General features: G+C 38.7%; 1 protein-coding gene across 2 annotated transcripts in view; it reads right to left on the bottom strand.

The window, feature by feature from the left end:
* UNC79 (unc-79 homolog, NALCN channel complex subunit) overlaps positions 1-24,697 on the bottom strand; it is a 307,052-nt gene that overhangs the window by 200,623 nt on the left and 81,732 nt on the right. Inside the window, exons 3-5 of one of the 2 annotated variants that reach the window (XM_032620585.1) lie at positions 22,832-22,952; positions 8,094-8,239; positions 3,800-3,970 (exon numbers count right to left, since the gene is read on the bottom strand). In XM_032620585.1, coding sequence (XP_032476476.1) covers positions 3,800-3,887 — 88 coding nt within the window. In that variant the 5' untranslated portion in view covers positions 3,888-3,970; positions 8,094-8,239; positions 22,832-22,952. Of the gene's footprint in view, positions 1-3,799; positions 3,971-8,093; positions 8,399-22,831; positions 22,953-24,697 lie in introns of both variants that reach the window. The other variant, XM_032620578.1, reaches the window with a different exon arrangement.

The following is a 24,697-nucleotide window of genomic DNA, read 5'->3' as shown; positions in this document are numbered from 1 at the left end:
ATTCAAAGGTCATTCCCATATGTTATGTCATGGCCTTCACAACAAACATCGTGATGTAGACAAGTGAGGTTATGATTATTCACAAATTTACAGCTAAAGAAACTAAAGTTTGATAAGGTTGAGAGATTCAGTCTACAATTCAGCCCTTCTGGATTCCTATTCCAAAACATTTCCCACAATTCAATAATAAAGCTCTTAAAGTATAGTAAGATCTACTTTATAAAAACAATCATTAGCTAATAAAACAGATTTTATATATAAAAGATTATTCGAATACCATCAATATCTTGTGTTGGTATTTTACTGTCTTTTTTCTATTATCTTTACTTACTAGTGTTTGGAAGATCATAGAACATAACACACATCCTCTGTAGTAGCGATAGAACAAAAAAATGGTACAGGGCCAATGGTTTGGAAGCAGACCTTCAATTAAATCACACAATTGCTTTTAATTCAATGCAAAGAGGATGAGTGATTTTTGAGGAAATTTAAGTTGGAAAAGAAACTAGATGAGACTGCACAGTTCAGGATACCAAGATACCGCTAGAAGGCTCTTTCACTGATTTAATTGTTCAGCTTTACTATTCACTTTAAAATAATGTATCCTACGTCACATAATGCTCATTTGGGACCCGCTTTTTCTTCTCTCTGCCAAAATATCATCTTCCCAACATCCATATTTCAATTTGGTCCACAAATCACAGAACCTTTGTGGAAAAAGAGAGGTTTCCATGGTGAAATGCAAATGACTTTTTCAATTCTTAGTAACTCCTTTAATATATAAACAAAGCCTATTGCACACATGTGGAATAAAAACAAGTGTATCTTAATATATACACAAGGAAAGAGTTAACGAGAACAGGTTATGTCAAAGGGACTTTGTATAATAAATTGCAGTTTGCTCTGCAGCACCTCAAAGGAGTTATTTAAAATAAAAGCAACAGTACTTGGTTTAATGACAAAAATGACATAAAAGACATAACTGATATACATGCAGGGCTCTTAAACTGAAGGAGCTGCGATACCTCATTAGGTCCACTTGAGAGCTCAGACTTTCATCTTCTCAGTCCTTAATGATATAATCATTTAACACCTGAAAAACTGTCCATGTATTACATTTGACCTTGTGAATACCATACCAAAGAGATAAAAGCCTTTTTGTCTCAAAGACTTTATCAAGTACTCAGAAAATGCAACATCCTTCATCTCAGGCCTGAAATAAAAATATTCTCGAAGAAGTTAAATGCTCCCCTCTTGTTCTGGTCAGAATTTCTACACACTGAAACAACTTCCAAAAATAAAACCAACATGGGTGCAAACAACAGGCACACGTTCTCACATCAATTCAGTTTGACTTGATTAATCTGGAACTCCATCCCCTCCATCTTTGGATCTACGTCCTTTGTATCTACTCTATGAAGGAATAAGTACAAAAGAAATGCCTGAATGGTTTAATAGAATTTGGCTTTAAAGATTAGTACCACAATTTCTTTTCAAAGATTTAAAGATGACACAGACTGGCTACTGTTGATGAGAAACGAGAAAGTCAGAACTAGGAGACTAAAACCAGAGCAGCAAAATAAATGAACCAGATCAGCGATTGCATTGGAGGAAGATATGTGCCTCTTACGTAAAATAAGATTGATGCTATTTAACCTAGAATTATTAAGACAGAAATAACCTTAGAGATGCAACATTATTCTCTAAACCTCTCCTTTACAGTAAAAAAAAAAATGGAGACAAAAATGACTTGTCCCTACCCTTTAAACGAACACCAAGCTACTCCACTAATAAGCACTAAAATTTTCACACAATTTTTGTAAACTCAACTTACTATTTTGTTCTCCTTAGTTGCCAAGTTCACACATTTAAATAAGTAAGGATTCCAATGTGACTACAAGGCATGTTTTGGGGTCTGCTTCTAATTAAGCAGAAATTAATAATCAAGGGTGAAGAAACAAGTTGCCAGCTGTCACATGCTCGTTTGCTCTTTATAAATTCAAGGGCCTGAAATACGCACTACATCTCCCAAAATTATTAACTTATTTCTAAGAAGGAAGGATACAGTGAATTTACACTCGTTATTAGAAAGATGCAGCCTCACCTGCTATTCTTAAAAGAAAAAAATTTCTATGCCTAAGTTTAACAGTTAACATACTTATTAAAAAAAATACAGGGGTGCCTCCCTGGTGACACAGTGGTTGAGAGTCCGCCTGCCGATGCAGGGGACACGGGTTCGTGCCCCGGTCCGGGAAGATCCCACATGCCGTGGAGCGGCTGGGCCCGTGAGCCATGGCCGCTGAGCCTGCGCGTCCGGAGCCTGCGCTCCGCAACAGGAGAGGCCACAACAGTGAGAGGCCCGCGTACCGCAAAAAAAAAAAAAAAAATACAACTATGCAATCCTAAGGCTGTATCCATAAGCAAGTACTTGTCAATAAGGATACACAGAACCAAGAAAGAGAACGATCAAATATTCTATTACTTGAACAGTAAAATCAGTCTGCTAATTTTTTAAATAGCTATATAATTTAGGCAGAAGTCAGACTCTTTGTTTAAAAGACTTGAAAATTACAATTCCATAGCTAAAATTAAACTGAATTGTAAAATAAGTAAATGTGGCTCAAAGGTACATATGTTTACCAACTGTTATTACAAAGCAACAACTTTAATAAGATCATAAAAGTACATAACATTAAAACAGTGAAAAATGATCTCTAGGAATTGAATGTGACCAACACAGGCATTATTATAGAACAAGAGTTGAGGGAAGGAGAGAAGTAAACTAACACTTATTGAACACTAGGCATTGTGCTAGCACTCTATCAACATTCCAGTTAATCATCTCAATTGTCACAGCGACCTTATGAGGCAGTATTATCATTATTCTCATTTTACAGGTAAGAAACAGAAAGGTTAGGTAACTTGCCTAAGCTCACACAGCTAGTTGGTAGCAGAGCTGTGATTTGAATCTAGATATGTTTGACTCCTAAACCCATAATCTTTTCAGATTATCTACTGAAACGTAAATTAATTAATCACCCATTTCTTTTAAAAAATACTCTAGCAGGACTTTGATCATAAAAAACACAACCCAACTTATTTTTTTCTCTCTGTTATCACATCTGGAAAGCCTGCAGAATTAAGTTTATAAAAGTGAAACAGAATTCATATCGATTCCATGTTTATAAGAGTACCTTGCACATGAGTTGTAAATTTCAGCTTTTTACAAAGTGTTTTCATAAATTTTGACTCATTTTGTCATCACAGCACCCCTGTGAGGGAAAGCTGATGATATCATCATTCTGGAGATGAGGTTTCAACTATGTCAGTCGCCCAACCTCATATCATACGTCAGATTTCAGATAGAACTGAGACCACAGGAGATCTACGTATCCTGATTCTATCCATTGCTCTTCCTGACACACCCTACTTCTTTCAGATGCAAAAGATAAGAATTACTACATCAAAGGCAACACTTTGCTCCACCCTCTTCTCTAAAGTAGCCAAAAAATACCATAATTTATGTGGAGGAAATACAGACTGTGCCTTGACATGTTCCTTCTTCCTATCCAATAAGATCAAACTAAGTGAATACAACAGTTCTAAGGTATAATTGTCTTTTCATTTCTTTGATGTTCACCATACTATTCATGCTGAAATAACTGAATTTAAATCAAAGCACATGTATACAGCAAGTGATTCCATTATAATCTTGAAAATCTGTAGCCTAAACAGCAAAAGCAATTTCCATTCATACAACACATAAAAATAATCTAGTATTAGGTAAGACCGAACTTACATATAGCCATTGGTAGAAAAGATGTGCTGAGATATTCAATAATGTCCTTGTGCAGAAACGGAGGAAAGGTAGCTAAAGTTGATATCATCGTGTAGGGCAAAGTACTCAGAATATCATCATTGAGAAAGGGGAGCAAACACGTAGTTGTATAAAATATTGACTGTCCAAGATCTACAAAACGAAATGAAGTAATCAGTCACTGAATATTTTGCCATCTAACAAAAAATGCTAATTTTACATTTTAAGTTTTTATGAACTGGTTTAAATTATAAGCAACCATCACTCCCTTCCTATCAAGAGTTCTGCAGAGTGCGTACACAGTCTTTGATGAATGATTGCATTAAGAAATATACAGGGCTTCCCTGGTGGCACAGTGGTTGAGAGTCCGCCTGCCGATGCAGGGGACATGGGTTCGTGCCCCGGTCCGGGAAGATCCCACATGCCGCGGAGTGGCTGGGCCCGTGAGCCATGGCCGCTGAGCCTGCGCGTCCGGAGCCTGTGCTCCGCAGCGGGAGAGGCCCACGTACCGCAAAAAAAAAAAAAAAGAAAAAAATATACAGTTGATTCGTGAACAACACAGGTTTGAACTGTGTGGGTCCACTTACACATGGATTTTTTCAATAAATATAGTACCTGTATCTTCATTTTACAGATCTTTAAATCAACTAAGTGTGGGGAAAAGTTTGTGTTCAATTACAGATCACAATAAGTGGAACCCAAAGAACTAGGGTCTGAGTCCTGATTCTATCCAAACTGTCTCAGCTCCCAGCCCTTAGGTGAGTCATTTATTAATTCCTTTGTTTTTGAGGCAGAGAGAGCAGCAGAGATTGCAGATTTTCAACTGTATGGGGGCTCAGTGCCCCTAACCCCACAAGTTGCTCGAGGGTCAACCATATCTATGATGTGAGCTTTTCCTCAACACCTTATCCATCTTCAGTAGTACTTGGTATTCATATTACTCCCTGATATCATAAATTAAAAGCACTTTCCAAGTGATTAACGAATCTTGAAATCCTTCCAGCATTCTTACCTCTGTTACATTTTACACAAGATCACTGTGGCACAGCGATGTTAAATTATTTTCTCACGGGAATTTTTAGAAAAGTCAAGGGCAAGACTGGGAATAAAACCGTGCTATTTCTGCTCCATCGACCGAACAATCCTCCTACATCTGGAGTCCCGGGCAATGAAGTAATCTGCGTCTTCCAGCACAGCGGCCGATTCAGCACGCACCAAAGAAAGGAAGCCGTAAACGGATACTGCATGACCCTGAGCACTTAGTTATCAATGATCACAGAAGGACGTGCCACCTAATAATAATCTTTCTATCAACATTTTTAAGTGACAGGAACAGTACCTACCTCACTTCATTAGAAGGATTGTTAGGTTTAAATGAGAAAAACGTAAAGTGCTTAACATAGCACCTAATGTGTGCTCCACAAATATTAGGTATTATTATGAATATTAATATTATTATTATTACCTGCACAAGGAGTAAAAATAGAGGACATTCAAAGAATCATAACGATTTAGCTTTAGAATGCATGTAAACTAAATCCCATTACACTGAATATATATTTTGATGTCTCTGGATCTCCTGATATACAGGTCACCAGCCAAGACTTGACAATGAAGACTTTTTCTCATTTTCGTATCCATCATAAAAGAAAATTATTAGACTTGTTTGTCTTGTAGCAGATGCGCCTTCTTTGTGCTATTTTGATGCCTAATGTTAATTCTGATTATCATTAGAATTAATATGCCACCTCAACAAGCACATCAACTGACAGCCGAGAGGATGTGGCCACACTGCCCACTGGGGAGTGAGGGTCAGTCAACCTTGGGCTCAAATTGATAAAATCGAACAAGTGTAATCGAACAAGGAATACAAGTGTATTCCTAAGAACTGACTGAGTCTGTGCACATAAGACACCTCAGCTGCCTTTTAGCCTAGTTACAGAACATTGGCACTGAAAGGAACCTGAAGCCCCCCTGGAATATTTTTTAAATGAGGAGACTGAGGCCCAGAGAAGGGAAGTGATTGCCCAAGATCACCTGAGAGTTAGTAGCTGAACTGCAACAAAAATGCAGCTCTGGGGCTTCCCTGGTGGCGCAGTGGTTGAGAGTCCGCCTGCCAATGCAGGGGACACGGGTTCGTGCCCCGGTCTGGGAAGATCCCACATGCCGCGGAGCGGCTGGGCCCGTGAGCCATGGCCGCTGAGCCTGCGCGTCCGGAGCCTGTGCTCCGCAACGGGAGAGGCCACAGCAGTGAGAGGCCCGCGTACCGCAAAAAAAAAAAAAAAAAAAAAAAATGCAGCTCTGCTGGGTACAGTACAAGTGCAGTGGTTCTCAAACCTGGTGCACAGAAGAATCACCCAGAGAGCTAGTTAAAAATTCAGATCCTCAGGACCCACCCCTCAGTCATTCTTTTTTTTTTTTTTTTTTTTTTTTTTTTTTTGCGGTATGCGGGCCTCTCACTGCTGTGGCCTCTCCCGTTGCGGAGCACAGGCTCCGGACGCGCAGGCTCAGCGGCCATGGCTCACGGGCCCAGCCGCTCCGCGGCATGTGGGATCCTCCCAGACCGGGGCACGAACCCGTGTCCCCTGCATTGGCAGGCGGACTCTCAACCACTGCGCCACCAGGGAAGCCCTCTCAGTCATTCTTATTTAGAAGTTCCAGCTTGGGAACCAGAATTCCACGTTCCGAACTCCCTCCCTCGGAAAGTCTGATGTCATTCAGATCAAAACAGGGTTGTATTGGTTTTTAACCTCTAAGGGATGGTCTAGTGAGTTTTTCCTATCTTCCAAGATCTGTTATGCAGAACACAGCCTATAGATAACAGTAAAGAGGAAGGTCACAAAATAGCTGTGGGTAAAAGAGCAAAAATACAAATAATCCCCCCTGAAATTGTCACAATTTACACATTAACTGAATGTGAATGCTTTTATCTTAATCAAGGGGCCCTAACTCAGTGGCCCATCCCAAGACCAGGCAGGTAGTCACAAAGGAAAAGCACTGACAAGTTCACCACCATGGCAAGCTCCGGGAATATTACATTCAAAGAGTCATCTCCTTTAAGTTCTGAGCTGAGATAGGATCACAATAAAAGTGACTAGACTCAAACAGCTACAAAATTGTACAATAAGCAAACTCACAAGTTTCTACATTTTTTTATATTCACTGTTATACAGAATTGTAAATATAAGAAAAAACAAATTAATAATCATTATTTCATCATTTTTATAAAAGAAGATTTCTTTTTTAAGTTCAGAACACATCTTACTAAATAAACCATTAAGCATTCTCTTAGGAAAGTTAGCCATAATTAAAAGACAAAATAACCTCCACCACCCACCCATTTCTGAAATTCCAATTTTTTGGACAGTGAAACTTTGGTTATCATACCTCTATGGACCAAATTATCAGTGCTTTAAAGTTAAGACAACTGGTGTATTAAAAGCTCATTTGCTGCAAAAGTCATTTTTCTTACTGTATGATTTTTCATTTGATTCTCCCAAATATAATATTGAATACTTAAGCAGTAGATATTATTGTGCTCCTTTTTATGGGTTAGAAGAATTTGGTAAGCATGCAAGATAATGAAATTTACTAAAGACACACAGTAGAAAGAGGAAGAGTTAAGAAAAGAAGCATGCTCTTAGGCTTCTGTCCTAAAGCACCACTAAGACTGTGTAGTGTATACCATACATGGCATGCATATACTATATATGGCATATAGCACCACTATACACTGTACCACTTGGTCAACATTTTCTAATAACTATTGATTGTTTGTTAAATTTGGAAGAGTTCTTAGAGATTCCTTATTATCTAACCTCCTGGGTTTAAAGACAGGAAAAATGAGTCCCGGAGAGATTCTGTGATTTTTTTCCCAAAAATCACAGAATTAGTCAGTGGATATGACGTGCCCTTTAAGCTCCACCTCATACATTTTCTGCGGGGCAAGTTTTTAAAACTTAACCCTCAAATCGTAATTTCAACCAGAGTCTCCCTGATAAGCAGATCAGGGGAGAATAGGTAAGTTCCTTTTATAGTCTTCCTCCTTTCTCAAGCCCATTCCCCCCACCCATGGGGGGACCCACTTGGGTAACATCCCTCTGGCCATAAAACAGCAAAAAAATGATAATAAGGGAAACACCATAATTAAGTTTCAGTGTAAGAAAGGTTTTAGCCGCACAGAGACCTTTCAAGCAATTTATTATAATAACAACAACAGTCCGTAGCATCTATAAACATACATGTACATTTTCAAAAGTTTTGATTAAATGCTCACCATGTTGGCCATGCTGTAGTAAAGGAACTAGATCCAGGAGAGTCACCAAAGTCACGTAGAGGCCTTGATAGTCCAAAGAAGGGTAGTCTGACAAGTGAGCATCACGACTTTGCAGGCCACGTTCAGAGGGAGCATCTCGCAGGACGCTGTAAAGGAGGGAGCGAGTAACAGTAGGGTTGATGGAACTGACCTGCGGTCTTAGAGATGGGGTGAGTGGGAATGGCACAGGAAAAAGACACATGGTCATGGGCACTGTCAAATTGGAGGCATCTTGGTTTTCCTTCTTCCCTGTGCGGGACAAAATGCTGTTGGGGGGACAAAGAAAAAAAAGAGACAACAAAGACACAAAGAACAGCACATTACATTGAAATGACACTCTAAAACAAATAATAAAACACCAGATACATCCCACATAAGATGCAATTGCCACACCAGCAGCATCTACAAATCTAGTACGGGTTGCAGAGCTTCATGCGCAGAGATACCAATAACGTAAGGCTTATTTTGTGGAAGTTGCATTGCATCTCATGTGTTATCTGGCTAGTAAGGAGCAAAAATATAAAAATGCATGTTTCAGTGCCAAACCCATGTTTTACAGTTTATTGATTTGATGAAGGCGAGGTTTCCGGAAAGGAAGAATGATGGCTTTGTCTAACGAGTTAGAGCTTTCATTGCTAATTAAAAGGAGCTTTCAAAGCAAAGGAAGTTTTCAGCAAGACTATCTTAATCAGGTAAAGAAAAACTTGCAAAATATAGGTATGGCACTTGCAGAAACATGTTTTAGCAAAGAATAAACATGTGTGTTTATTAAGAGAGTCTTAAAAATCACATGTTTATTGCATCAAAATAATGTCTATATGTATATTATGATACTGTTTCATGACATTCTGTCAGTATCATTTGAGATAATGAAGTTTAAACAGGCATATGAATTTAGAAATAATACATATTTCTAAAATGTTAGCTAAACTACATTGGAAAAGCTATAAAATAATATAGAGTAGATGGTCCATAGCATATGTTTGTGAACTAATGATAATGGTTATTTATGTGTGTTTTTTAAATTTTGCATGTTGGGGAGGAAACATTTTATTTTATGAATACAAACAGAGATTTATTAAATAGTTACCTTCAAAATTCTAAAGACTAAGCAAGCAGTATCTGTCATATAGCTGCACGTCATACAATAAGATCTCATATATATATTACTGCCGCTACTTACGTTATTATTCAACAAAACTCACTAAAAACTAAAGAAAAGATAATTTACAAAGTTAAAAAAATTTTAATGGAAGTAAAAAGAAATTCTTAAAAATAAATTGGCTTTCTTTTAGCACTAATTTTTAAATAAAAACCTTTTAGTAAAAGCAATAAAGCAGAAAAGTTGCTAATTTAAAAATAGAAGAAATGACTGCTTAGCCAAATATTTAGTTTTTTTTAATTAGGTTATATTATTTAATCATTAAGACATTATAATGGTAATATCTATACATTATACTGGTAATATCTGCTGGACTTACGAAGTGCTTTGATATAGTACACTTCGATGTTAATCAAAATAGATAACAATTTATAATTGTTTCATTACATAGAAATAATCTTATCTTACACTTATTCTATGTGCATCAAACATTACTAAGTTCTTAGTTAATGGTATTACATTTACAATTTTACAGTGGTGTGAAGAACTGGTTAGTGGCAAGCATGCTCGCTATTTCAAATTTACATTTATTTTTATTTACTCTTAGTGCAAAATATGTTACAATGTAAGAAAAATGACTACATGCTTTTTATTTGCCATGTGCCTAATTTACCTCGATTTCCTTTGTCTTCTGTTACCCAATGTCCAGGGAAAAACAATTAATAATAATAAAAATAACTTCAGAATAGTTATATAATACTTCTTAGCAATAAATAACTTAAGATTTAGTGTAACTTTTTTATTTTTAAAGGGATTTAATTTACCTTTTTTGTGTGTGATGTATTTAACTTTGTAAGCTTATACTTTACAATGGGATAATATCAACATTCCAGTTACCCCTGCCTGCCTACATCTATTATAAATACCATCAGACTTTATACTTTCCTCATATAACTCAATTACTCCTAAAAGTAGCCCCTTTAAATGTTATATTCTTGATAAACCCACTCACCAAAAATCTGTTTTAAACCTGTAGGATTTTATCCCACTGAAAATTCCCTTAAAATCACAATGGATGTAAGTCAGAAATATTATTTCCCAAACTTCAGCCCTAAATTAGCCTACTACCAACATCCTTCCAAAATTGCAACATGTGGCTCTTATAGAAGTGGCACGGAAAAACAATACTTTGCCTTAGAGAATAAAATTAGTTGTAGAGCATACATTAATGCTTTTCTCTAAATTAAGTACATTGCTCTCATCAAACGTTTCCTTGGTGGGGGAAATATAGCACATTATTCTTTTCAAATACACAGTAGTATTTTTCCAAAGTTTGATATAATTTAACAAACATTAGTGAAATCAACTTTGGAGGCTCTACATTGGTATTTTTCCCTTCCTGTATATGCAGGGTTTCCAAATGATAGCAGCACCAACTTCATATACGTAGGGAAGAAAAAACGTCAGCACTGAAACAGTAAACTTCTTTCTCACTGCTTTTAGATTTAATAAGTAGGTGAGGTTGAGAAAAAAATGGCTGAAGATGAATAATCCATGAAACCAGTTTTAAATTACCATTCATGTTTCAATGTAAGGAAATGTTTTCGTTTGTGCAAAAACTTAAGAAGGGCTCATGAATAAATGTACAATGCATTGTGATTTCATGATGTTTTGTGAAGTTTATTCATTAAAAAAAGGAAACTTATTTCCCCAACCAAACTGTCTAACTTGGGAATGATAAAACCATCTTCCCCATCTGAGATTCTTTCCCAGAGGTCTGTACACCCAACCAAAAAGAATATTAAGAATGCTCTGCTCAGAAGAGTCTGACCCAGCAGACAACTCTTCACCTTTCCTCTTCACTCCTGAGATCCTCTTTACCAAGCATTTACTTCCAACATCAAGAGAAACCAAGAGAAGAGGAACACTGTGGGTGTGGGGAAAGATGAGGAGTCGCCCTGAGGTATCTATAGCACAGAAAATTAATATGTCATATAAACTTTCTATAAGATTATGAACTTTGACATTTGAATTAGATCTATGCACTTCATAAAATTTACTTGATTATGCTATGCTCTAAAGCTACTCTGTGGACAATAAATCAGTCATTTGTAGGTCTGTATTTTGTTCCTAAGCCATTAGACATTAGAATTCAATTAAGATTATCGAACTGAAACTAGAATCCCTTTTAAAAACATATTAGGGGGGACCTTGAAGATGGCGGAAGAGTAAGACGCGGAGATCGCCTTCCTCCCCACGGATACACCAGAAATACATCCACACGTGGAACAACTCCTACAGAACTCCTACTGAAGGCTGGCAGAAGACCTCAGACCTCCCAAAAGGCAAGAAACTCCCCACGTAACTGGGTAGGGCAAAAGAAAAAACAGAGACAAAAGAATAAGGACGGCACCTGCACCAGTGGGAGGGAGCTGTGAAGGAGGAAAAGTTTCCACACACTAGGAAGCCCCTCCGCGGGCGGAGACTGCGGGAGGCGGAGGGGGGAGCTTCGGGACCGCGGAGTAGTGCACAGCGACGGGTGCGGAGGGCAAAGCGGGGAGATTCCTGCACAGACGATCGATGCTGACCGGCACTCACCAGCCCGAGTGGCTTGTCTGCTCACCCGCCGGGGCGGGCGGGGCTGCGAGCTGAGGCTCGGGTTTTGGTTTTGGACGGAGCTCAGGGAGAGGACTGGGGTTGGCGGCTTGAACATAGCCTGAAGGGGTTAGTGCACCACGACTAGCCGGGAGGGAGTTCGGGGAAAAGCCTGCACCTGCCGAAGAGGCAAGAGACTTTTTCTTCCCTCTTTGTTTCCTGGTGCGCGAGGAGAGGGGTTTAAGAGCGCTGCTTAAAGGAACTCCAGAGACGGGCGCGAGCCGCGGCTAAAAGCGCGAACCCCAGAGACGGGCGCGAGCCGCGGCTGAAGGCGCGAGCCCCCGAGACGGGCGCGAGCCACGGCTGAAAGCGCAAACCCCAGAGACGGGCGCGAGCCGCAGCTAAAACCGCGGACCCCAGAGACGGGCGGGAGACGCTAAGGCTGCTGCTGCCGCCACCAAGGGGCCTGTGTGCGAGCACAGGTCACTCTCCACACCCCTCTTCCGCGGAGCCTGTGCAGCCCGCCACTGCCAGGTTCCCGGGATCCAGGGACAACTTCCCCGGGAGTACGCACGGCGGGTCTCAGGCTGGTGCAACATCACGCCGGCCTCTGCCGCAACGTCACGCTGCCTCTGCAGCCGCAGGCCCGCCCCGCACGCAGCGCCCCTCCTTCCCCCATCCCCCAACCCCCGGCCTGAGTGAGCCGGAGGCCCCGAATCAGCGGCTCCTTTAACCCCGTCCTGTCTGAGCGAAAAAACAGACGCCCTCCAGCGACCTACACGCAGAGGCAGGGCCAAATCCAAAGCTGAGCTCCTGTGAGCTGTGAGAACAAAGAAGAGAAAGGGAAATCTCTCCCAGCAGCCACAGAAGCAGCGGATTAAAGCTCCACAATCAACTTGATATACCCTGCATCTGTGGAATACCTGAATAGACAAGGAATGATCCCAAATTGAAGAGGTGGAATTTAGGAGCGAGATCTATGATTTTTTTCCCTTTTCCTCTTTTTGTGAATGTGTACGTGTATGCTTCTGTGTGAGATCCTGTCTGTATACTCTTGCTTCCACCATTTGTCCTAGGGCTCTATCCGTCCATGACTTTTTTTTAAAAATTCTTTTTCTTAATAATTAAGTTTAATTGTAATAACTTTATTATACTTTACCTTCGTTCTTTCTTTCTTTCCTTCCTTCCTTCCCTCCTTTAGACAACGAATCACCCCAAATTGAGGAGGTGGTCTCAGGGAGCAGGATTTATGATTTATCCCCCTTTACCTCTTTTTGTGAAGGTGTATGTGTATGCTTCTGTGTAAGATTTTCTCTGTATAGCTTTGCTTCCAACATTTGTCCTAAGGTTCTATCCGTCCCTTTTTTTTTTTTTTCTAAATATTTTTTAATTCAATAACTATATTATACTTTATTTTATTTTTACTGTATCATCTTTCTTTCTTTCTTTTTTCCTTCTTTCCCTCCTTCCTTCCTTCCTCCCTCCCTCCCTCCCTCCCTCCTTTCTTTCCTTCTTTGCTTCTTTCTTCCTTCCTTCCTTTCCTCCTTTCCTTCTTTCTTTACTCATACTTCTACTAATTCTCCCTACTTTTTCTCCCTTTTATTCTGAGCTGTGTGGATGAAAGGCTCTTGGTGCTCCAGCCAGGAGTCAGGGCTCTGCCTCTGAGGTAGGAGAGCCAACTTCAGGACACTGGTCAACAAGAGACCTCCCAGCTCCACATAATATTAAACGGTGGAAATCTCCCAGAGACCTCCATCTTAACACCAGCACCCAGCTTCACTCAACGACCAGCAAGCCACAGTGCTGGACAACCTATGCCAAACAACTAGCAAAACAGGAACACAACCCCACCCATTAGCAGAGAGGCTGCCTAAAATCATAATAAGGCCACAGACACCCCAAAACACACCACCAGACGTGAACCTGCCCACTAGAGAGACAAGATCCAGCCTCATCCAGCACAACACAGGCACTAGTCCCCTCCACCAGGAAGCCTACACAACCCACTGAAACAACCTTAGCCACTGGAGACAGACATCAAAAACAACGGGAACTACGAAAGTGCAGCCTGCAAAAAGGAGACCCCAAACACAGTAAGATAAGCAAAATGAGAAGACAGAAAAACACACAGCAGATGAAGGAGCAAGATAAAAACCCACCAGACCTAACAAATGAAGAGGAAATAGGCAATCTACCTGAAAAAGAATTCAGAATAATGATAGTAAGGATGATCCGAAATCTTGGAAGTAGAATGGACAAAATGCAAGAAACAGTTAACAAGGACCTACAAGAACTAAAGATGAAACAAGCAACGATGAACAATGCAATAAATGAAATTAAAATCACTCTAGATAGGATCAATAGCAGAATAACTGAGGCAGAAGAACGGATAAGTGACCTGGAAGATAAAGTAGTGGAAATAACTACTGCAGAGCAGAATAAAGAAAAAAGAATGAAAAGAACTGAGGACAGTCTCAGAGACCTCTGGGACAACATGAAACGCACCAACATTCGAATTATAGGGGTTCCAGAAGAAGAAGAAAGAAAGAAAGGGACTGAGAAAATATTTGAAGAGATTATAGTTGAAAACTTCCCTAATATGGGAAAGGAAATAGTTAATCAAGTCCAGGAAGCACAGAGGGTCCCATACAGGATAAATACAAGGAGAAACACGCCAAGACACATATTAATCAAACTGTCAAAAATTAAATACAAAGAAAGCATATTAAAAGCAGCAAGGGAAAAACAACAAATAACACACAAGGGAATCCCCATAAGGTTAACAGCTGATCTCTCAGCAGAAACCCTACAAGCCAGAAGGGAGTGGCAGGACATACTGAAAGTGCTGAAGGAGAATAGCCTGCAACCAAGACTACTCTACCCAGCAAGGATCTCATTCACATTTGATGGAGAAATTAAAACCTTTACAGACAAGCAAAAGCTGAGAGAGTTCAGCACCACCAAACCAGCTTTACAACAAATGCTAAAGGAACTTCTCTAGACACGAAACACAAGAGAAGGAAAAGACCTATAGTAGCGAACCCAAAACAATATATAAAATGGAAATAGGAACATACATATCGATAATTACCTTAAATGTAAATGGACTAAATGCTCCCACCAAAAGACACAGATTGGCTGAATGGATACAAAAACAAGACCCTTATATATGCTGTCTACAAGAGACCCACTTCAGAACTAGAGACACATACAGACTGAAAGTAAGGGGATGGAAAAAGATATTCCATGCAAATGGAAACCAAAAGAAAGCTGGAGTAGCAATTCTCATATCAGACAAAATAGACTTTAAAATAAGGACTATTAAAAGGGACAAAGAAGGACACTACATAATGATCAAGGGATCGATCCAAGAAGAAGATATAACAATTGTAAATATTTATGCACCCAACATAGGAGCACCTCAATACATAAGGCAAATACTAACAACCATAAAAGGGGAGATCAACAGTAACACATTCATAGTAGGGGACTTTAACACCCCACTTTCACCCATGGACAGATCATCCAAAATGAAAATAAATAAGGAAACACAAGCTTTAAATGATACATTAAACAAGATGGACTTAATTGATATTTATAGGACACTCCATCCAAAAACAACAGAATACACATTTTTCTCAAGTGCTCATGGAACATTCTCCAGGATAGATCATATCTTGGGTCACAAATCAAGCCTTGGTAAATTTAAGAAAACTGAAATTGTATCAAGTATCTTTTCCGACCACAACGCCATGAGACTAGATATCAATTACAGGAAAAGATCTGTAAAAAATACAAACACATGGAGGCTAAACAATACACTACTTAATAATGAAGTGATCACTGAAGAAATCAAAGAGGAAATAAAAAAATACCTAGAAACAAATGACAATGGAGACACAACGACCCAAAACCTATGGGATGCAGCAAAAGCAGTTCTAAGGGGGAAGTTTATAACAATACAAACCCACCTTAAGAAGCAGGAAACATCTCGAATAAACAACCTAACCTTGCACCTCAAGCAATTAGAGAAAGAAGAACAAAAAAACCCCAAAGCTAGCAGAAGGAAAGAAATCATAAAAATCAGATCAGAAATAAATGAAAAAGAAATGAAGGAAACAATAGCAAAGATCAATAAAACTAAAAGCTGGTTCTTTGAGAAGATAAACAAAATAGATAAACCACTAGCCAGACTCATCAAGAAAAAAAGGGAGAAGACTCAAATCAATAGAATTAGAAATGAAAAAGGAGAAGTAACAACTGACACTGCAGAAATAAAAAAAATCATGAGAGATTACTACAAGCAACTCTATGCCAATAAAATGGACAATCTGGAAGAAATGGACAAATTCTTAGAAATGCACAACCTGCCAAGACTGAATCAGGAAGAAATAGAAAATATGAACAGATCAATCACAAGCACTGAAATTGAAACTGTGATTAAAAACCTTCCAACAAACAAAAGCCCAGGACCAGATGGCTTCACAGGTGAATTCTATCAAAGGTTTAGAGAAGAGCTAACACCTATCCTTCTCAAACTCTTCCAAAATATAGCAGAGGGAGGAACACTCCCAAATTCCTTCTACGAAGCCACCATCACCTTGATACCAAAACCAGACAAGGATGTCACAAAGAAAGAAAACTACAGGCCAATATCACTGATGAACATAGATGCAAAAATCCTCAACAAAATACTAGCAAACAGAATCCAACAGCACATTAAAAGGATCATACACCATGATCAAGTGGGGTTTATTCCAGGAATGCAAGGATTCTTCAATATACGCAAATCTATCAATGTGATAAACCATATTAACAAATTGAAGGAGAAAAACCATATGATCATCTCAATAGATGCAGAGAAAGCTTTCGACAAAATTCAACACCCATTTATGATAAAAACCCTCCAGAAAGTAGGCATAGAGGGAACTTTCCTAAACATAATAAAAGCCATATATGACAAGCCCACAGCAAACATCATCCTCAATGGTGAAAAACTGAAAGCATTTCCACTAAGATCAGGAACAAGACAAGGTTGCCCACTCTCACCACTCTTATTCAACATAGTTTTGGAAGTTTTAGCCACAGCAATCAGAGAAGAAAAGGAAATAAAAGGAATCCAAATCGGAAAAGAAGAAGTAAAGCTGTCACTGTTTGCAGATGACATGATACTATACATAGAGAATCCTAAAGATGCTACCAGAAAACTACTAGAGCTAATCAATGAATTTGGTAAAGTAGCAGGATACAAAATTAATGCACAGAAATCTCTGGCATTCCTATATACTAATGATGAAAAATCTGAAAGTGAAATCAAGAAAACACTCCCATTTACCATTGCAACAAAAAGAATAAAATATCTAGGAATAAACCTACCTAAGGATACGAAAGACCTGTATGCAGAAAATTATAAGACACTGATGAAAGAAATTAAAGATGATACAAATAGATGGAGAGATATACCATGTTCTTGGATGGGAAGAATCAACATTGTGAAAATGACTCTACTACCCAAAGCAATCTACAGATTCAATGCAATCCCTATCAAACTACCACTGGCATTTTTCACAGAACTAGAACAAAAAATTTCGCAATTTGTATGGAAACACAAAAGACCCCGAATAGCCAAAGCAATCTTGAGAACGAAAAAAGGAGCTGGAGGAATAAGGCTCCCTGACTTCAGACTATATTACAAAGCAACAGTAATCAAGACAGTATGGTACTGGCACAAAAACAGAAAGATAGATCAGTGGAACAGGATAGAAAGCCCAGAGATAAACCCACGCACATATGGACACCTTATCTTTGATAAAGGAGGCAGGAATGTACAGTGGAGAAAGGACAGCCTCTTCAATAAATGGTGCTGGGAAAACTGGACAGGTACATGTAAAAGTATGAGATTAGATCACTCCCTAACACCATACACAAAAATAAGCTCAAAATGGATTAAAGACCTAAATGTAAGGCCAGAAACTATCAAACTCTTAGAAGAAAACATAGGAAGAACACTCTATGACATAAATCACAGCAAGATCCTTTCTGACCCACCTCCTAGAGTAATGGAAATAAAAACAAAAATAAACAAATGGGACCTAATGAAACTTCAAAGCTTTTGCACAGCAAAGGAAACCATAACCAAGACCAAAAGACAACCCTCAGAATGGGAGAAAACATTTGCAAATGAAGCAACTGACAAAGGATTAATCTCCAAAATTTACAAGCAGCTCATGCAGCTCAATAACAAAAAAACAAACAACCCCATCCAAAAATGGGCAGAAGACCTAAATAGACATTTCTCCAAAGAAGATATACAGAATGCCAACAAACACATGAAAGAATGCTCAACATCATTAATCATTAGAGAAATGCGAATCAAAACTACAATGAGATATCATCTCACACCAGTCAGAATGGCCATCATCAAAAAATCTAGAAACAATAAATGCTGGAGAGGGTGTGGAGAAAAGGGGACACTCTTGCACTGCTGGTGGGAATGTGAATTGGTTCAGCCACTGTGGAGAACAGTATGGAGGTTCCTTAAAAAACTACAGATAGAATTACCATATGACCCAGCAATCCCACTACTTGGCATATACCCTGAGAAAACCAAAATTCAAAAAGAGTCATGTACCAAAATGTTCATTGCAGCTCTATTTACAATAGCCAGGACATGGAAACAACCTAAGCGCCCATCATCGGATGAGTGGATAAAGAAGATGTGGCACATATACACAATGGAATATTACTCAGCCTTAAAAAGAAATGAAATTGAGCTATTTGTAATGAGATGGATAGACCTAGAGTCTGTCATACAGAGTGAAGTAAGTCAGAAAGAAAAAGACAAATACCGTATGCTAACACATATATATGGAATTTAAGGGAAAAAAATGTCATGAAGAACCTAGGGGTAAGATAGGAATAAAGACTCAGACCTACTGGAGAACGGACTTGAGGGTATGGGGAGGGGGAGGGGTGAGTTTTGATAGGGCGAGAGAGAGTCATGGACATATACACACTAACAAACGTAGTAAGGTAGATAGCTGGGGGGAAGCAGCCGCAAGGCACAGGGATATTAGCTCGGTGCTTTGTGACAGCCTGGAAGGGTGGGATGGGGAGAGTGGGAGGGAGGGAGACGCAAGAGGGAAGACATATGGGAACATATGTATATGTATAGCTGATTCACTTTGTTATAAAGCAGAAACTAACACACCATTGTAAAGCAATTATACCCCAATAAAGATGTTTAAAAAAAAAAAACATATTAAACATTTACTAAAGAGTTAGCAGCAAGTAGCTTTCCCCAAACTCAATGATTTTTTTTAAAAAGATTGTATGTGCTAGCAGTTCGAATGGCACCAGAAGAGTGATCTGGAGAAAGGAATTCCAAAAGAATGTTTGAAACAGGAAGACTAGAAGAAAGCCTTTAAATGTTCTCCCAGATAAAAGGCAAGATCCCTATAGAAGACCTTAGATGTTTAAAATATGGTCCCAGAATGCTTCTAATATAAAATGGACAGACTCCTCTGCAGCCATGAGGGGAGATTAAACTAGATGATCTTCATAGTCACTTCTAATGCTAAAAGCAAACAAAACACTAAACTCTGAAGTTGTGTATAAACTGTGTGTCCATTGCCACACTTAGATCCCTACTAAGTTAAAATGAGGACACCTCAGCACTCATACAAAATCTTACCCAGGACCCTTGGTCACTGCTAGATTATGTAAATGCTCTAGAAGAGTTCCTGTGATGGATGAAATTTGGACTCAAGTCAATTCAATTCAACAAATACTTACTGATCCCCTTCTAAGGACAGAACATTGCTCTAGACTCAAGGGCTAGCAAGCTGAGTAACACAGAGGACTTGCCTTATGCTCACCTAGAGTTTGGGGAACCTCCATGAACTCTAAGTCCAATAGTAAACTAAGTGGACCTATGTGGACTGTTCAACTGCTGATATAGTCAATTATGGTCTCTATATTTCTCTGCAAATAATCTCTCCTCTCCTATGGATTAAATTAATTGAAGTTAAACACCTAGCCTAATCTCTGCCTTTGAAAATATGTACAAACCTCTACTGAAATCAGAGAGAGCTACGTGCATGCATGAATACCAAATGACTATTACTCTAAAAATGCAATTGTGACTTAAATGATGCTGCTGGAACTTCAAGTTGCATATTTTAACCAAAATAATTTTAACTTCATTGAGAATACCCAAAGAGAAAGACAGAGGGTTACTCTGTGAGAATTTAATGCTTCCTTGTTTCTTTCCAAGAACCTGAATTCTGAAAGCAAGAAGTGCTTCTGAATGTATATAATAAACTATATAAAATGCAAAGGAAACCATCTTGTTTGTAAGTAGAAAGCATTACTGTCAAAGAATCTTGGACACCAAATACTTAGACCATCTTATTTGTCTTGAACTTTCTAACAGCATAAGTAAAATGAAGAATTATAAATATGATTATTACGGATGTATAAACCAACGGTAAGAATGATGAAAATGACCATAACTTGGTCTAATACACAGGACAATAGTTGTAAGTTCTGTATTACTGGAATTATTGGAAAGTAAACAAAAGAGACGAAAACTTTTTTAAAACTGAGGTAGGCAAAGAGAAGAAACAAAATGCATTGGGTTCAGCCCAAGAGTTGAACCTGTGAGTATTAAAGTCCAACCAGGGACTTGTGACATTCCTCAGTGTCTTCTTTCTTCCTCCCACTTGACGTGTGTTTGTCCTATAGGCTGTCAACTCTGCTCTGACCTACTAGCCACAACAAATTGCTGAGTGGGAGATAGTGCTAAAACATCTGGGAATTGAAACACTGTCCACATCACCTCAGGTATAGCTCATCACCTCAGGTATAGCTCAATTTAACTTTCAAAAGGATGGGGACTTCCCTGGCGGTCCAGGGGTTAAGACTCCACGCTCCCACTGCAGGGGGCATGGGTTCAATCCCTAGTCAGGGAACTAAGATCCCACAAGCCAGGCAGTGCGGCCAAAAATAAAAAAAGATGGTAAATCTTTGCGCCAAGCACTTCCTTTCCTCCCTAGATCTCAAAGAGAGCCAAAATTATACTCTATGGACTCATAATGGATGCCAGCATTCTCAAAGGCCAAACCAAGTTTTTACTAAGAGAAGTGCCCCTGGATTATGATAAGCAGCAACAGTAAGGAGAAGCAGCGTAGCCTAACTGTTCAGAGCGTGTGCTGTGGATTAGGACTCCCAGGGTGGAATTCTGGTTCCAACGCTCACCAGATACGTTAACTTTGAGCAGTTTAACCACTCCGTGCTTTAATTTCATTATATATAAAATGGGTATAATAGTAAACTTATTTAATAGAATTAATATGAGGGGTTAAATGAGATGACACATGTAGAGTGCTTGACATGTCATTTCTATTACATATTATAATATAATATTGCTATGATAATAATAGCTATTGGTTAGTACTACCATTCGTTGTGGCTGTTGATATTGTCTCCCTTTGAAAATGGACTCAATTGCATAGAGTCTTTCCCAACAGCACTTAAATAAACGATTTTAACACTAGTTTTACCATTAAAATGCTGTCACCCATGATCATATTCTAATGATTCATTGCTCAAGAAAATGGAATCCTCATGTCTTGCAAACATGACTTCAATATCCCAAATTTCTTAATTTTTTGGCACCATGACTAAGACCTAAGCAGCAAGTTTCAAAGTGCCAACTAGAATGTCACAGTTTCTCTGCAAATGGAATTCGGAATTTGCTTCCTACTGAAAAGTGTCTCTCACTTAGAGAGCTTTCAGAATTTGTGATAAAGGAAAGTGTTTCCCGTTGAGAACCCTGACCTCAAAGACAAAAGGAGAATTCAAGAGGACAGAATCGGATGCCTTGGTGCCTTATCTGATTATTACTGTGAAAACTGAGCTAATTATTCCACTGCCATTGGAAAAGAGAAATGTCCTATAACAAGGTCCTAAACTTACTATGTAAGTATGAAATCTATGAATCTGATAAACAGAATCCCTTTAACATAGAACAAGGACACTAAGGGTTCTAAAGAAGAAGAGACATTCCAAAGAATAAGAACACAGAGATAGTGGCACTGAAGGCTAGGAGCTGACTTGATCTAGTGAGGCTTCTTTCTACAAGGCATTCAGTCCGCCCAGGGCAAAGCCTTAGACTGCTGGGAACTCCAGTGCCACTACAGTCGTTCTGAGCTGGTGTTCTTTCCCTAATGCCTATCTTACAAAACTTTTGCTGTTATATAGCTGAAAGAAACGGGTTTCTAAAATCAGATTTGGAGTGAGGAGATCAGGATAATGGAAGAGACCAAGCCTTAGAATTTAATGGAAAGTGAAGTGTGCTCTCACCTCTTCGATGTTATTTCCCCGACAATTGAGTCTTTACCTGAAAGGCTCACCTTTGTCTGCCTGTTTTTCCTAATGAGAACTCTGAGGCAGATGGGTCCTCCCTGTCTCTACCTTATAGTCAAAGCAGACAGTATAAAAGGGTGGCCGTGGTTTTGTTTGTTGTCCTCCATATCGATTGTAAAGCATATTGAACACTTGAAGTGTTACATGGATTAAAAATAATTGTTATTATCATAAATTATGCTTCGAGAAATAGGAAATACTACTGATGAGCTTAAAATGCTTCATAATTCTGATTTTCTTTAAGACCGTGTTTCCTGTTCTTAATTTTAAGCAAATGTAGGCTCTCCTTTTAATTCCACTCTATATTAGTGCCAAACATATAACTTTTATCACTATATAAATCTCTTGAAAAGGCGTTCAACCGAGGAAAGCAGGCAGTAGCCATTTTTATCAGTTAGGCCTCTGATCTCATCTGCTATATACACCCAGAAAGCTTGAGTCCAGACTCTTCTGGCAGAGCACTAGAAAACATAAGGCCCTTCAAGACTTTCAGTTCGATAAAAATTTAGGTCCCAATCAATTTAGTAGAACTACCTAATAATTCTTTCAAAGGACAAGATATTTTAAAGCTTACCTTAACAAGGTCTGAGAAAAGTATTTCAGGGTGTTTGCGATATCTGTTCCCGAAGGTACAGGATAAATGTTGTGGAGAACTCGGTTATGATATTCCTGTAAGTACCGGATCTTGGAAGCAACTAGATAAAAGCAAAAAAAAAAAAAAAAAAAAGAAAAAATAAAGAATCATCTTATAATATTTATTAGGCATAGTTATTTTTTTTTAATGATCAGATACAGGAAGTTAATCAGTATTTTAAGGAAAATATGTACATTTTTACTGGAATTCCATGATGGAAACAATTATAAAAGGCCTTTAATTTACTTATAATTGTATTCCACACACAAAATTAGTTATAGTTATCTGGCTTGATATCCTAGTCACAAATTAGCCGTTACTTTTTATCACTAAGAAAGGCAGTACTCCAAATCATCCTATAATCACCCCCAAGTTAGCTTATTATTAGCAAAATAATAATAGATATATATCTCTGCCACCAGAGAATTATATTTAATAGTGCTTAACTAAAAGTGGAGAAAACTCAAAAGGTCTTTCAACAACACTAAAACTCCTAAGACATAGGGAATCCGTTGCAAAATAGCAACAATCAAAACCAGATTTTTAACGCAATAAGGGATCATAAAGTGTGTTTAGTGAATGCTTGAGCTGTGAGAATTGTTAAAGTAGATTAACTTGGTGAGTATTAAGTAAGAATGCAATGACTGTGTGGTAACAAATTACAAAAAATGAATGTCACATTTTTCTTCCAAGTAATTTCATAAATTAGGAGACTTCCTAATAGCTTTCTGAGCTTGGCTGCCCAGATCTTCTCAAGATTCAGGAGGGACTAAATCGGCTTATTTACCCTCCTAGACCTACCTGGAGTCACCAGCATTGTCCACATTCCTGACCTGACCTTTGACCTGGCAGCAGTGAATGGCCCAGTTCTAGTCATTCCTCTTTGCAAATCCCAAGGGGCCATGATGATCAACGTCTCTCAGGTCTCCTCTTCCACAGAGCTCTCAACACTGTCCATTTGTCCTTTCAATCTTTAAGGCTACCAAAGGAGCCTTTTAGGTGGTATGGCTCACTGTCAGCAGTTAACAGAAGACATATCAAGTCCTGGAGAAGCACGGCCTTGCTGTTCCCAACAGCCCACGGAAACAAGCTCCTGGATACATTCTAACTGAAATGCTGGCTTAAGCAACTTGAAGAAAGTCAAAATGCTTTTGATAGGCATGGGACGTAGAATCACAGAATGATGAGACAGCAGAACTAGAAGGACCTAAGTTAGAGACCTTTGCCCATAACCATTTCATTTTAAAGGTGGGGAAAATGAGGCACATAGGTAGTCAACGGCCGAGCTAGACTAGAACTTATGAACCCTGACTCCCATCCAGTGCTCTTTCCACTATGATATACTCTAGAACACCATCTGAAATGAAGTCAGTATGTAGACAGATAGTGGGTGTTCAGGGCATGACATCAAAGCAGTTTTCAGCTGTTATTAGGTTAATTATAGATTCTAAATCTCAAGTATACCATTTATCAGATTTGCCTTTTTTCCCTCCTACTATCTGCACTGTTTCCATAATATGGTTAGCATTTTCCCACACAAATAAGTCTACATTGTAGATAATAACTATATAACTTGAGTTTATATAGCACATCACCTCTGAAGAAAGCAACAAGTTTAAATCCATTGTCTCAATTAACCCCAATAAGTGTTTGGTTGTAAATAATCTTTTTCCTGAGATGATAAAAATTTAGGTAAAAGTAGATGATAGTTGAAAATGTTTCAGTTACATAATCTACAAAAATCCATTTTCTTCTCCATGTTTTTGATCTGCCATTCATCATCTTTTTTAAAATTGCATTACAGGG

This window comes from Phocoena sinus, chromosome 2 (assembly GCF_008692025.1).
Source record: "Phocoena sinus isolate mPhoSin1 chromosome 2, mPhoSin1.pri, whole genome shotgun sequence".
In the NCBI taxonomy this organism is placed as follows: Eukaryota; Metazoa; Chordata; class Mammalia; order Artiodactyla; family Phocoenidae; genus Phocoena; species Phocoena sinus.
This window is presented reverse-complemented; position numbering and strand designations above follow the sequence as displayed.